Source organism: Nomascus leucogenys, chromosome 6 (assembly GCF_006542625.1).
Source record: "Nomascus leucogenys isolate Asia chromosome 6, Asia_NLE_v1, whole genome shotgun sequence".
Lineage (NCBI taxonomy): Eukaryota > Metazoa > Chordata > Mammalia > Primates > Hylobatidae > Nomascus > Nomascus leucogenys.
The window spans coordinates 10309993-10324887 of NC_044386.1; the positions used below are offsets into that span (position 1 = coordinate 10309993).

The following is a 14895-nucleotide window of genomic DNA, read 5'->3' on the forward strand; positions in this document are numbered from 1 at the left end:
AGCACTAGAGTGATATTATTTATTGATTTCTTAACAGTGCTGATAAGCACAGTCTAATGGCTTCCTTCAGATGAGGTGGTTGAGGAATTCAGAATCATAAAAACCAAGGGCAACATGAGCACATCGTGAGGACAAAATGTACTAAGCAGGTCAGTGAGGCCACCCAAAGGAAAAGATATTCTGCTGTTTGATAAAACTAACTGATGCGGTGGTTTCATTTAGCAGAATTATCAGCAACACACACACTGGAAAACAAGCAGTTACGTGGCTCTACCCAAGAAATTAATCTCAACATGTAGAAACTGGGAATGATAAATGTGAAGTCAGTTATCTCTACAACTGGGAAGATTTTATGAACAACCAGGAGAGTGAAAAGGTTCCTTGCTTGGTGCTGATTCGTACAGGACAGTTATTAGGCAGTTGGCACAGCAGAAAAAGAAGGGCCATTCATCAACTCAGTCATTCACTCATTCATTTAGGTAGGAGCTATTTATTCGGGATCTACAAAGTGCCAGATGTTGTTTTGGGGAAAGACAAAACTGATACTGATCAAAGACATGATCATCATGTATGTGAGAATGTCACTTGTGAAGTGACGGGCCTTAAATACCCAAGCACACAGGCAAAAATATCCCTCCAAATTGTGAGAAGTTCTGGATCAAAAGCCCAGAATGCTTTGACAAGGCCATAGAGAAGGCCGAATATATACGGAACGGATGTATTAAGGAGGGTTTCTTACAACAAGAGACATTTAAGCGGGGATACAAAGGTGGAAAGTCCTCCAGGTGCTGGCAGTCACATGTAAAGGTCCTGAGGTAGAAAAGACCTCAACGTATAGAACAACGGAAAAGAGGCTAGTATTGCAAATACGGCGAATGAAGAGCAGAGGGGCCCCACACGAGGCTGGAGACTTGCAGGCCCAGGCCAGCTATGTCCACACAGCCGAGACGGGCTGATACCAGTTCTCAGATGCTCAAAATAAAATGGTGAAATCTGCGTAGAACCTTTCTCCTAAGGACTCAGGAAGAGTGATACAAAGACAGATGGCCATAATAATTCAGCAGTTTTAGAAAAAAACTTTTTCAGAATGAGGGGACAACATAAAAGGAAGGTAATGTGAGAAAAAGAGAAGAACATGGCCCAGAAAATGTAATGGAGGCAAACATACAGAAAAAAAAGGAAGAGCTGTGAAAAGCAGTTGGCAGTATTCAAAAAGTGATACAGAGATACCATGCAATCCATCAATTCTCCTCCTAGGTATATACCCAAAAGAACTGAAATGGGTATGTAAGCAAATACAATAGCCGAAGAGTGAACACAGCTCACATGTCCATCAATGGATAAGTGGATACACAAAATGTGCTATATCCATGCAGGGGAATATTATTCAGCCACATAAAGGAATGAAGTTCTAAAACATGCTACGACAGTGATGAACCTTGAACACATCATGCTAAGTGAAGGAAGCCAGTCACAAAAGCCATCTATTGTAGGATCCGATTTATATGAAATATGCAGAAGAGATGGATTCATAGAGAAAGAGCACAGATTGGTAATTGCCAGGGCCCGGGCAAGGCGCAATGGGAGTAACTGCTTAATGAATATGGGGTTTTCTTTTGGGGTGATGAAAATATTTTGGAACTAGGTAGATGTCATTTTCAGCACACTTTGAACGTACTAAATGCTGCTGAGTTGTTCACTTTTAAATGGTTAATTTGATGTTATGTAAATTTATTCTGAATTAGTTTGAATGAAAGGGATAGAAAGGACAGGGGAGGAAATGCCTGGGAGGTGGAGGGTCATAATCTGGTCATAATAGAAGGTGTCGCTGGGTGGAAGGGCTCGTTTCTGCTGCTGGTTCGATCTGCAGGCAGGCAGGTGCATCTGGGCTTGCTGATCTATGGCACTCCTTGGCCTTTGTCTTCACCTGAATTAAAGTCTTCATAGCTCAGTAAGTTTTAAAGACAGAGGAGGGAGCTTCCAGGCCCAGTGAGGTGAGAAGTGAGGGGAGCCCTTTCTCCAGAAGCGTCCCTGACTCGTGGTGCTTTGGTGCTGTCTTTCTCGGCTGCCGTCCCCTTCTGTCCCCATGGGAGTGGGAAGCTGCTCAGACAGGCAGCTCTACCTTCCCAAGTCCTCTGTGTTAGCTCTGGGGATCCCGGCTGGGTGTTTGAGAGGAAACAGGAGGCTATTCTTCCCCAATGATTTCCCCTCCAACAGGAATGCTCCCTGGGAAATCCTAGTAAGCCCTGGCATCGGCTCCTTTGTGAGCCTGTTAGCCCAGGAGCTGGCAGAGGATGCTCTGCTTCATCTGACTCTTAATCTATTTCAGCTGCTTAGGAGTGACAGGGGTCAAGGACAAATGACATTTAATCATGTGTGGTAGCCAGTGCTGCCTGCAGAGGAGAAAGCAGTAAAGTTCCTTCGTGTTCTAGGAAGAAACTCAGCGCTGCTTCCGTGCACATTAAGGAGAAACGCTGCCCTTCAAGCCCCGTCAGATTCTGAGCAATGCGACAGGCCACACACCACGCCTCCTGGCAGGCCTCAAAAGGACACGATGCTTTTGCTTACCTGAAACCATTATTTTTCGCAGTAAGCTTCATTTCCTCCAACTACCTGACTCTAACTTGTGCAAAATAGCTCCGTGAGCAGTAAGTACCCATCACGGTAACGCTTTCCTTTGGCAGAACCCTCATGTGTTTATATAAATTAGTCCACAATTAGCAATTACATTGTTGTTCCAAAATAAGGGCAGGCAACATGTAACCCCGGGAAGAACAATGGTCTGGACACGGAAGTCCAGACAGGACTATTATGGAGAATTATGGGGGATGATTAATCAGCTGGCCTCTTCCTGGGCACGGCCATTCTCACATACAATCTGTGCTAACGCAGCTACTTTCTGGTAATAAGTTACCATAAGAGAAGTGTAATTAGCTATTGGGATTCATTAGCTCCAGTCAGTGCATCACCGGTACAACATCTTCCTTGCCAGTTTACTGCTTGTTAATGGGGAGTGATGATGTATTTGTACCTCTACGGAACGACAGTGAAGGACGCAGGGCTAATCTGAAGTCCTGGAGGTCTGTCCTTTTATGTAGCAGACTGAAAAACTGAAAATGAGTGTATGACACAGAGGAAGAGCCCAGGGTCCTAAAAAGCCTGTGTGGAAGGCTGTCAGCCCATTCACACATATTATTACTAAATATGGCTTCTTCGGTTAAACCTGTTGGAGGTAAGAACATGTTGACCAAGCATGAAACCTGGACAGGGCTGTCTTCCCTTTAGCTTTTCCCTGCTTTAGAAAATTTTGTAGTGGGTACTTCTAGAAGCTTCTGTCAGTTTAGAACAAGAACTAACAAGACTTAAGGAGTAATGACTTTTACTTTCAACTGCTTCTCAATTCTGTTTCCAGAATAAGCAATCGGCTTTCTGTGACACGATGAAGATCCCATCCCAGAGAGGCAGACAGGGGCCCCACAAGGCTGTGCAGGAAGGCAAGTGCTAATTCTCTCTGCTCACCCCAAAGGCACCTCTGCTTCCTATGAGCCCCCCACACTATTGTTGAGTCAGTGTTCAGAGACCCCATGTCTCACTCTTCCACAGCACAGCTGCACAGGGCAATGGAAAAGAACCCAGGGAACCAGACCTCCTGCTGAGCCTCCACCGCGCCCCGCCCCCCCCCACCCCTCCGCCGCAGCGATTGTTACGCAGCCCTGAGTAAATCCGGTGGACTTCTCCACTGGCCTGCACAGTGGCAGGACAAAGTCGTTAGCCTAGCAAAGGGGGCCAGAGAGCATAGAATGGCACGTGGAGACTTTTCTACTCACTTACTTGAAATAGTCTTGGTTATCTAGAGGGAAACTAAATTTTATTTCAAATATTCTTGGTTAATTAAGGACCAACCAGACTCAAGAAAAAGAGGATGTGGGGCCAGCAGAATGTGGAGACGTGCAGTGCAGCACAGATAGCATCCAGCTCTGCATGCTGACATCAGGTGGCGGCAGGCGGTGAGGCCTCTGAACTGCTGCCTTCTTTTTTTTTTGGAGTGGGGGGAGTTTTGCTCTTGTCGCCCAGGCTGGAGTGCAGTAGTGTGATCCTGGCTCACTGCAACCTCTGCCTCTGGGTTCAAGCAATTCTTCTGCCTCAGACTCCTGAGTAGCTGGGATTACAGGTGCCCGCCACCACAACCAGCTAATTTTTGTATTTTTAGTAGAGATGGGGTTTCACCACGTTGGCCAGGCTGGTCTGGAACTCCTGACCTCAGGTGATCCACCCACCTTGGCCTCTCAAAGTGCTGGGATGACAGGCGTGAGCCACCGTGTCCGGCCTGAACTGCTGCCTTCTGAGTGCCTTTCATGCCTCTCATTGCTGATGTTTTCCTTCCTCCAACAGGATCACATCTACAAGCTGGAGATCTTCACTTAAGGTTCATCAACAGGGACATGGCCCCACGTGGGCTCTGGTTGTTCTGTGAGCTGTACTAACTCACGGGTTGTTTGGCCCAACTTTGGTAAATGTCAGTTTTATTTATTTTCAAATAATGTCACTTTGAAAAGGGAAAGAATAAACAGCATGAAAATCGATGTGTTAAAGTGCCGGAGAGGCTGGGTAAGTAAGCAGTAAACGAAAGTGTTTGGTGTGCTCTTTCTTCTTCAATTTATGGTTAATAGATTTGTTTGCTTCTCCTCCAGGGAAGATACTTCTTATGCAATGTAATGTAATTTGGGAGGCAGCAGGAAGAAAAATTATATTTTTAATATCAAGAAGTTATGAACGATTTAAAGAATGAACTAGCTTTTTATTTATCAGGGAGCTAATACCCTGTACTAATGTTTTATAGAAATATCTATTAAACATCATTTTAAACCAATTGAGAATTCACTAAACTTTTTCACTGAATTTCTTTTAAAGTGAGTAATTTGCTCATATTAATGGAAAAATCCAAATATCCATGTCTTCATAGGAATAATGACTATTCATTCACACTAAGAAGATAAAATTAAATATTTGCTTGTCTTTTTAAAAGAAGCCCATATTTGCAACCAAATTACAGGATACACAATTTAAAACAAGTTTTAGTTGGAGTGTACAAATTTTCATAATTAAGTAGATCAAACTTTGCAGAAATAAGTGATGAAAACTTTAAAAGGGAATAGCATGATGGGAGATTTTATATTAATCATTTATATTTAAGGAGAAATCATTGTACTCTCACTTTTTCTAGCTTGGGAAAACAAAATAGTGTTTGGGAAGAAATTATCCCCAGTACTATTTCAGGGAACAAAAATGCCAGGAAGAACTTTGGACAATGATACTCCTTCTGGGGAAGAAAGGCCATCTGAAAGAAATGAAAAATGAAGCTTTTTCAAACTTTTCCTAATGGAAAAGACTGGACACATGCAAAATCCCGAACAGATACAAAGCTCAAGGGCTATAAGATAGAAACTTTAAGACAGCTTCAAGTAAAAAGCCTTTATACGTAAAGAAAGAATGTGTTAGTAAGAGAGAGGTGGATCAGCCACGGAGATATTGAAAAAAGGAACATTGTCTTCTGAGGCATTAATTAGGGAAAACATATCCCAGCTTGTCCAGTCTAGGGCATATAATGTTGACCTAAATGCATCAGGCTATCTTATCTTAATGATATTACGCAGTAATTTCAACTGCAAACTCCAAGGATTCTTCTATTTGCAACTAAGTGCAAAGTATTACCTTTTCTATGTATGGATATGTTTAGATAGACACGTACTTACCATTTGTGTTACAAATGTCTACAGTATTCAGGACAGTGTTGTGCTATACAGGCCTGTAACCTAGGAGCAATAGACATATCATACAGCCTAGGGTGTGTCAGAAGCTATAACATTTAGGTTTGTGTAAGTGCACCCTATGGCGTTTACGGCGTTTCCATAAGAATGAAATGGACTCAAGATGGATTTCTCAGAACACGTTCCTGTTGTTACGCCATGCATGACTGTATAAAGCACACCTCCTTCTGACTGGGTGGGAGGAAGTGATCTGGACGTGTTGGGGTTGCACCACAGGAGACCCCAGCGCTTGTCACTGGTGGAGCTGCTGAGATGGGCGGCCAACTGTCTTTTCTGAGGAGCTCCTAAGATCACCTTACTCCTCCCCACTGCACTGAACCCTGTCCCCTCCCACTGAAGAGGACTGTCACTGCTGAGCCCCGACTCAATAAAACCACTTCACATCTTTACTAGACACACTGATCAGGACTAAGCTTCCTCTGCTCTAGGACCAGGTGTGGGAAAATGGGGTGGAGTGGGGTGAGTGGTGTGTCTCATCTGTTCCCACGTCCACACAGAGTCCTTCTCATTTTCAAGAACCTGCATTAAGAGTGCTGAATTCAGGCTGGGTGCATTGGCTCATGCCTGTAATCCCAGCACTTTGGGAGGTTGAGGCGGGAGGATCACTTGAGGTCAGGAGTTCAAGACTAGCCTGGCCAACATGGTGAAACCCTATCTCTACTAGAAATACAAAAATTAGCTGGGTGTTGTGGTATGTAGGTAGTCCCAGCCACTTGGGAGGCTGAGGCAGGAGAATCGCTTGAATCCAGGAGGCGGAGGTTGCAGTGAGCCGAGATCGCGCCACTGCACTCTAGCCTGGGCAACAGAGCAAGACTCCGTCTCAAAAGAAAAAAAAAAACGGTGCTGAATTCAGCTGACACATGCCCCTCATCCCTGGCCAAGACTGGGATGAGCTAGTTTGGGGCTCATGATACAACACTTTAAAAATACTTTCTCAAAAAGATTCTTTTTAGCAGATGAATAATATTGGCAGCCAACTGAACTTAACATAAAAATAATAATAATTCCTCTTCTTACCTGTGGCTAATGCAAGAGTAAACCACAGAAAATAAATGTCCTTGGAACTTTGTAGCCAGAGTGTGATTATCATTAACATTACTTTGTGAAGGGGCCTTTCTCAAGGTCACTCTAGAATTAGAGGCACCGTGGGACCAAGCACTCATCCATTTTATGGGTTAAAATGACTAATTGAGGGTCTGAGTTTGATTATAATCGTAAGCAAAGGCACAGTGCAGATACTTTGACGGGCTTAGTAACATTCTTATGTACACAAAGATAGATGGAAAAAATTAGGGTTGTATATTGTTGTCCTTTAGGACAAGATACTGAAGTGGGAATAGAATAATAAAAATAAATAAACGACTCAGCGGCACCAGGAAATGAGCTGTGGAAGTTAGCCAGCCAGCCTTATGCACATACTTCAGCTGGAGATAAAGTCCTAAGTATCCATGACTAAATATAATGCGACTATACAGGAGCGCAGATCACAGTTGTTTTATTGAGCTAGCTGCTAGATTAAAAGGTAAAAAAGTATGCTCTGCAAGCTTTTACCTACAGTTCACCCTGAAATGATGATAACAGCCACAACGGGATCTTTAGGATATGGACTGGTGATATTTTAAATGGGAAATGCAGTCATGTTTCACAGAAAATCCAGAAAGCATCAGGTTTGTGCACAGCTGCTAGTGTCGACATCCTTAAATGACACTGATATGGTGTCACATCCCCTGCGTAAGAACCTCAAATGACTTCTGGCTGTCCATAGTATCAGAAAAATCCATGCAATGTTCAGAAACTAGTTCAATGTCAGGAGGAAAAGGAAAGGTTGGCTCATAAATGAAAGCAGAACACAGAAATCAGATCCGTGTGTGGGGACACCCTCATTTCATGGCCATCGAGTCAAGAGGTTGGATATGAACCTTCTTTGGCCGAGACAGCCACATCTTGGCTTGTAGAACTCAATCCTGCTACAGGTAGTGTTTGGTTTTGTAGCTAAGCTACAGAGGGGAATGGCCTTGTGCACAGAGAAAAACAGAAAAACATCTCTGGTCTGGGTTGTTTGTTGAGTGTGTGGGCACTGTTTGGGGACAGGCAGCATCTCTGAGTTGTCTATCTCCGCCTCTTCTCAGTGCTGCATCCTCAGGTGGCTCCTTGGCTTCCTAGCTTGGCAGCCCCTCTCTTATTTTCTTACTGGAGTGACCATAATAGATTCCTAGGACTGTCAGAACCAAGTAGCACAAACTGGGTGGCTTAAAAACAACCGAAATTTATTATCTCACAGTTCTGGAGACCAGAAGTCTAAAATCAAGGTGGCAGCAGGGCTGTGCTCTCTCTGAAGGCTGTTGGGAAAATTCCTTCCCTGCCTCTTCCTAGCTCCTGGTGTTGCAGCAATTCTTAGTTATCCCTGAATTGTGGCTGCAACACTCCAATCTCTGCCTTTGTCTTCACAAGGCCTTCTTCCCTGTGTATCTCTCTGTGCACATGTCTTCTTATTATAAGATGCCATTCATTGGATTTAGGGCCCACCCTTATCTAGTATGACCTGATTTTAATTAACTAATTGTATCTGCAAAGACCCTATTTCCAAATAAGATCACATTCTGGGGTTCTGGGCAGACAAGAATTTTGGGGGAAGATTTATTCAACACACCACAGTGACTTCAGCCAACATGAGCTTGTCCAGAGTGGAGCCAGCTCAATGTTCCCTGGTTAGCGTTCAGACCATGGTCCCTCAACACATGTTTTTGGCTGAAGGTGATGATTACAGTGGCCACAGGTTAAGAGATGGATTTGATCACATGATGTGCAAGGAAACAACAATGAGTGCAAAACTGAATTGATTTCAAGGTCTGAACCTTACTCTATATGAAATTCATTTCCCTGGCGGAGTCCTTAATCATAAAACAGAGAAGACTAACAAAATAACCTCATTTATTCTTACATCCTAAAGCCTCTCCAACATTTTGCCACATTTGTTTGGGGCCATATTTTAAAATGTTCTTTCTTAAAAATGGATGCTTGAATCTGGCAGAATTGGAGCAAATGGAACAACTAGCAAAGGGGAAGAAATGAAGAAGGGAGCGTTAGTGTGCCTAGGATTGGGGGTGGTGGGGAAGAAGTAGTGGAGACAGAGCGTACAGATGAAGCCCTTCCCTTCTGATCACTCACAGCTCTAACCCCCGCAACCCCACCTCCCCATGCCGCTTGGCCTCTCACAATCTAGCTGCCATCATCCTTACCAACCCAGGCCTCCAACAAAATTTAAGACTTTTTTTTCCCATTTCTATCCTTTTTCCTCAGTGACAGATAGATACTCCAGGAACACACAGATAGATCTGCTTTTCAAAAATTCAATTTCTTGTCCCCAAATGAATTTCAAACGAAAAAGGACTAAGGGCATTAACTTTTCATTTTATATTTCATATGTGCTTAAATTTTTGCTATGTCTACATGATACAGCTTCCCATGAAGATTTTCCATTCCTTTCTAGGGGAGGCAAAGCAAGTGTCTCCTCTCTTTAGAATGCTCCCTGTGAATGTGCCTCTTTCACTAGTCTAGGACCTGGAGGTGGTAGGGAATGGGGTGGCGTTGGGGCATGAAGTGGGGACAGCCACTGATATTGGTACAATATCCACTGCCTAGAAGAAAGCCTGAGAAACTGGACAGAGCCTATTAAGCCTGCATGAAATTGTCTAAAGACAGAATAGTATCAGCTTGTCAGATTCTGGCTAAGACTTAGGCAGATTTTACTGACTTAAATTTATCTCTAATAAGCTTTTGGACATTTAAGAGCAATATAATTTGCATTCATAGATTTTTTTTTCAAAAAAATGAAAAGGGGACCTCTTTAAAAACAGTAATTCCTTAAATTCTTAACCTTGGCTCCCCACCCTGAAATCACATAAACAAGTCTGAATCCTGCTGGGAACAAAAATCAAGAGTAATGATTTTCAATAATGAGGTGATGAATTTACTTTTACCTACCACATGCTCCTTCTGCTGGATTTCCAAGCTACACTAGTTTAGGAAATAGTATTCTAGGAAAAGAGTTTTATTTTCTTGGATTTTTTATTTTCTTTATATATTCCTGAAACAATAGCTACAGAAGCAAACCAAAAATATTAACTCATCTTAAAGTCATCGGCAAAAGAAGAAAGGAGTCTGAGTACTGGAAAAACAATGTCAACATTATTATCTAAAATATGCCTTAAAATATCGTCTTATCTTAAAACACAAAAAGGCACCCATAGTTCTAGCTGTCTACATGAACATTAAAGGTGGAGGTCAAGAGAAGAGACTTGCACTGGGCTGAGTGGCTAACGCTGTCCAAGGTACCTATGCACTCCGTAGGTCCTAGCAGGGAAGAATTTGAAGTAAGAAAGAAGGGAGAGGGAGAAGACCTCTCCCTTCTTTTAAAAGCCTTTATGGCATTTAAAAGCCAAATGATGTTGGCCACATGGATGCCACTCCGTTTATCTCTGGAAGCAAATTTAAGGAACCAACAGAGAGCAAAGTGTTGCCCCGTCAGCAGGTGGTGGCTGTGTATTGCTTTAAGCACAGATCTGTTAGCAGTCTGCTATCCCATAACTTGGAATTTCCTCTCTGTGTGGTAGGGTGGGGATGGTCTGAAACCAGATTCAGGATGTGGCTCAAGTCCTGGCTTCACGACTTAACTACACATGAGCTCATTGGGCTACGATGCATATGAGAATCAACAACGTATCTGAAGTGGAACTTTACAGGCCCCTGGAAGACAGAGATTTTATGAATAATAACACTTACTTTAATTTTATTTAAAAATCTAGTCTCTATTGATGGTGCCTCTCAAACTCCCCTAGAGTCCTTTCAACACTGGGTAGCGAGTGCCGGCCTCTGCTGCCCTCTATGATGCTTTCCCATTGCATCATTTCTATGCTCAGCCCAATCTTACCTGACCCTTCAAGCCTTTTTTGACCACACCTGGCTGTCAGTCATTTTCTCACCAGTTTTTCCTCCTGCACTGCCATGATCATAACACTAAATTGCCACTAGGCTGTTGTGCTGGGGCTCACCGGGTGAGTGCCATTTCTTCCACTCAGTCATGAGTTTCTGCAGGGCAGAGTCTGCCCTCTCTCAGCCTCCTTAGCCCTCCCCAGCACAAAGCAGGTGGTCAGCAAATGCTCCTGGGATAAAACTGCTGCATAGCAGAAGCAGCACAGGAAGTCATTTCTTTAATGTGAATAGTGATCTTGGCTTTGTTGGAAAAATGAAGAATGTAAATGTACTTGCATACTAAAATCTAAAGCCTTCTATCATGATATGGATGACTGTGACTGTTCTGGTGTCACAGATGTCTGCATGGCAAACTAAATCAAATGGCATCATTTTTTGCTTCCTATTATGTGGTCACTCCCGGCCAGCAGCAGAAGCGGCAGCAATTGTCGAGCTGCTGTATGTGTGAATAGACAGGGATGGGGAGTCATTCTGGTCTCACCAAACTGTGCTCTGGCACCACAACCCAGACCCTAAACTCAGCCAGATGATGGGTAAAGGGGACCGTGAGCCTACACTGGTCTAGCTTCTTCATCTACTTTTTCATCAAAGGATGTCAAATGTACTTTCATAAAGGTGGTAGCCTATATCCTTTCAAACACCACGAAGACAAACTTATGCTACTATATCAATCAGAGAGCATTTTAACAGACAGAGCTAGCCAGGTCCTTATTGATTACACTTCTACAATTGCTTCTGAGATAGTTCCTTCTGCAGTCTTCACTAGGGACCCTGACACTCTGAAAGTAGGGAATGCTAGCAAGGGAAAAACACTTTTAAATAGTTGTGAATAAGTGAAATAGAAAAAAAAATCAGGCATGGGAATTCAGAAGAGCCTACAATTTTAGCTTTGGAGGAGTTTTATTTCTTCTGGTGGGACAGACGTTTGCTAAAGGATAACAGAATTTAAGGGGTTATGAAATGGATGCCTCAGTAGCGGGTTTCAGAGTACTGTATATTTGCCATATGGTAGCACCTATCCAGAGAAATCATGTCAGATGTTCATGATTTCGTGACTCGGACGAAAAGCAGAATTGTCAGAGGATTCCCATTCCTGCCCATGAACGAATGTAGATATTCGTGGAGGCAGGCTCTTATCTTGCTCTGTGCACACACATTCACACAAACACACACCGCCTCTCAGGACTGGAGGCTGAGAGCATTGCGATGAATATTCACGAGATGGTGATTATTAATGCCACTGAGGTGGATTTTGTTCCTTCTCAGTAGAGACTGGTTGTTATACCTAGAAACTGATCAACTGTAGGAGAAATGGCAGCTTTGAACCATTTCAACTAAAGCAATCCTGTATGTTTCACTTTGAAAATATAGATTATTTGGCTAGGTATTTTTAATCACCCTCTTTGCCCCTATCCCAGCAACTTCACCCAGCAGAGGTTTGCAACTTTGGTACAAAATACAACACTTTTGGGAGCACTGTTTCTAGAGTTTAGAAGAATCATATCTTGATAACTACTTTCCTTCCCAAGAGCAAAAATTAAACAAGACATAAAGTTGATTCTAAGAAATCTCAATAGATTCCTGATGATTTTTGTGAAAAATGCATCAGGAGAGAATCACAACACATTTGCTACTTTTATTATTTAAAAAACCATTTAATATAACAGGCCTTATTAAAAAGCTATTTCTAAGAATTACAGAATCTTACAGTCGAACAGAGAATTTTTAAAAGAAGAATATTTTTTAAAATAGCTACTTGTGACAGTTAACCAGATCCCTATGTATCTGTTATGAACTCTGCCCAACCAGTCAGCCCACCTGGTTGCACTATATGCATGATATAATGTGAAATCACCAAGAACTATTGTTTTCGGCCAAAGAAAATGACTTATTTTGGGTTGGAATAACAATGTTTGTTTTTCACCTTAGACCTAAGAAATCACGTGAAATAAGTCTAACATTAATTAGATAGAGAAATACCTATATGTCTTTATTACCTGGTTAGAAAATTTAAAATTAACCTCTTATACTCCGTTGCCACATCAACATTCATCTTTTCAGAATGGTCTGATCCTCAGTAAAAGAGGAACTAAAATTACGGAAAGAGACAGTGTCTGGCCAGGGGAAGATGGTGGGAGGAGGCACTCGTGACACAGGACTGACCTTAGGCACCCGGTGGCGTTACGCAGCACCTGTGATGAATGCAGCTGTATTTTCCGATCATCCTGAAGAGGCGAATTTTCCCAGCCTGAGTGGGGGATAATCACCGCGTTGGTCAGTACTGCCAGGGCATCCTGGATGATTGGCATTTTGAGTGCGTCGCATGAGGAGAGGTTCCAAAGGACTCCTGCAAGAGACACACAAAAAGAGCTTTTGGGTGGCCACGGGTTTTTCTCATCTCAAAACTGTCTTCCTTATTTGAGTTAATGGAACTGGCAGGAAGGATGAAGATACTGTGGACACACATCCTAGAGTGTGCCCTGAATTTTAAAACATTCGTGTGAACCCATTAAAAGCATTCTGTGAAAAATCTGATGAGTGAGCGGAGGAATTGTGACATGATTATCTTTATTTCCTCAGGGAGCATAATCAAGGTTGAGAGGTCTGATTGAACTGAGGCTACCAACAACGCTTCTGTTCCATTTTAATACAATGGACCCAAGTTGCTAAATTCTAACCAAGACCAAAGAGATGTGAAAGTTATCTGAAATGGACGAGTAGAGCATCTTTGTTTTACCCAAGACCTCAGTGTGCACATGTGGTTGCCATGAAAGCTAAGTGCTTTCATAAACAACCAGCTACCATGGGTAGGACCCTTATGAGAATCCAGCATCAGGTCAGATGACAACTGGCTCAACAAGCAATTTAAACTGTTGCCCCTTGTGACAGTTTTGTCAGCTTTTCTCTGAAAGCAATGCTCATGGAGGACCTACAGAATGGTCCTCCTTCAGTAATGACAAAGGGAGAGGTGGGAAGAAGAGGGCATGTCCACAACGGACAGAGCGTCAAAGTAATTCATGCAGGCAGAGCAATGTGAAATGTTAAGGACAAACAGAACGCTTTAGGCTTTTAAATATTTTTTAAAAGGAGATATTCTAGAAAAGGTCATAAACATTGCATATATAACATCATTTGAAAATGCTTTTAAATAATTATTCTTTTTTTGTTAGAACAGTCTACATAAACAAAAAAAGGAACAGAGAATAACATTCTATTTTTCTTTGAAAGAAAGCCTGTATACACCCTCAACCTAAACAGGTACCATCACTGCAGATATTGGAAATAAAATACTATAGTTGTCTTTAGAAATAGAACTTCTAGCTTATGTTTCTAACGAGCTTTCAATATATTTTAATGAAATGGGATTTTGTTCCATCTACTGTGTTATGAATAGAACAAACAGAACATATTTATTTCTAAAATTTGTTTTTATTGGTTCCTTGCATTGCACATGTTGAACTATCCAAGGACATTAATAATACAAATATGACTGTTAATAACTAAATAAGTGACTATAAAAATAAAGTGACTACAAAGTTCAATAAAAATGTGACTACAGAGGCAAACTCAACTGTCTTTAGAAATAACATTTACTGGAAATTTTATTTAAGTGAATGCAAAGGAAACAAAATGTTTGTAGGGCCTGGCATGCATAAAATAATCCTTCAGTACAGGGGGTTGACTTGAAGGCAAATCTAGCTTGTCTTTTTTTATGAATACAGTTTTACTGAAGCACAGCCATGTCTGTTCATTTCTAAATTTTTTACATCTGCTTTTGTCCTATGAAGGAATAGCTGGGTATTAGTGACAGAGACTGTACAGCCCACAAACCATAAATAATTTACAAACTGTCCCCTTACAGAAAAATTTTGTCCAACCGTGCTTTAGTGAATTTGACCATTTTATATACACTTTTGTTTGTGCTTGTATTGCCATTAGTATCCTAAATTGAGTACACAAAAAATGCTCAATGGTACACAGAAGGTGCTCAGAATATATTCTGATTTGGACTAATTTGAAATACTAGGAATATGAACATATGCATTTATCTTGTTCTAAATAAAATACAAAACTG

General features: G+C 42.0%; 1 protein-coding gene across 7 annotated transcripts in view; it reads right to left on the reverse strand.

Annotated features, from left to right (window-relative positions):
• The window catches only part of CTNND2 (catenin delta 2), a 938008-nt gene that overhangs the window by 174754 nt on the left and 748359 nt on the right, over positions 1-14895 (reverse strand). For all 7 annotated transcript variants that reach the window (XM_003263165.3, XM_012501684.2, XM_030813911.1 and 4 more), the window contains one exon: positions 12984-13167. In XM_003263165.3, the coding sequence (XP_003263213.1) occupies positions 12984-13167 (184 nt within the window). The remainder of the gene's footprint in view (positions 1-12983; positions 13168-14895) is intronic.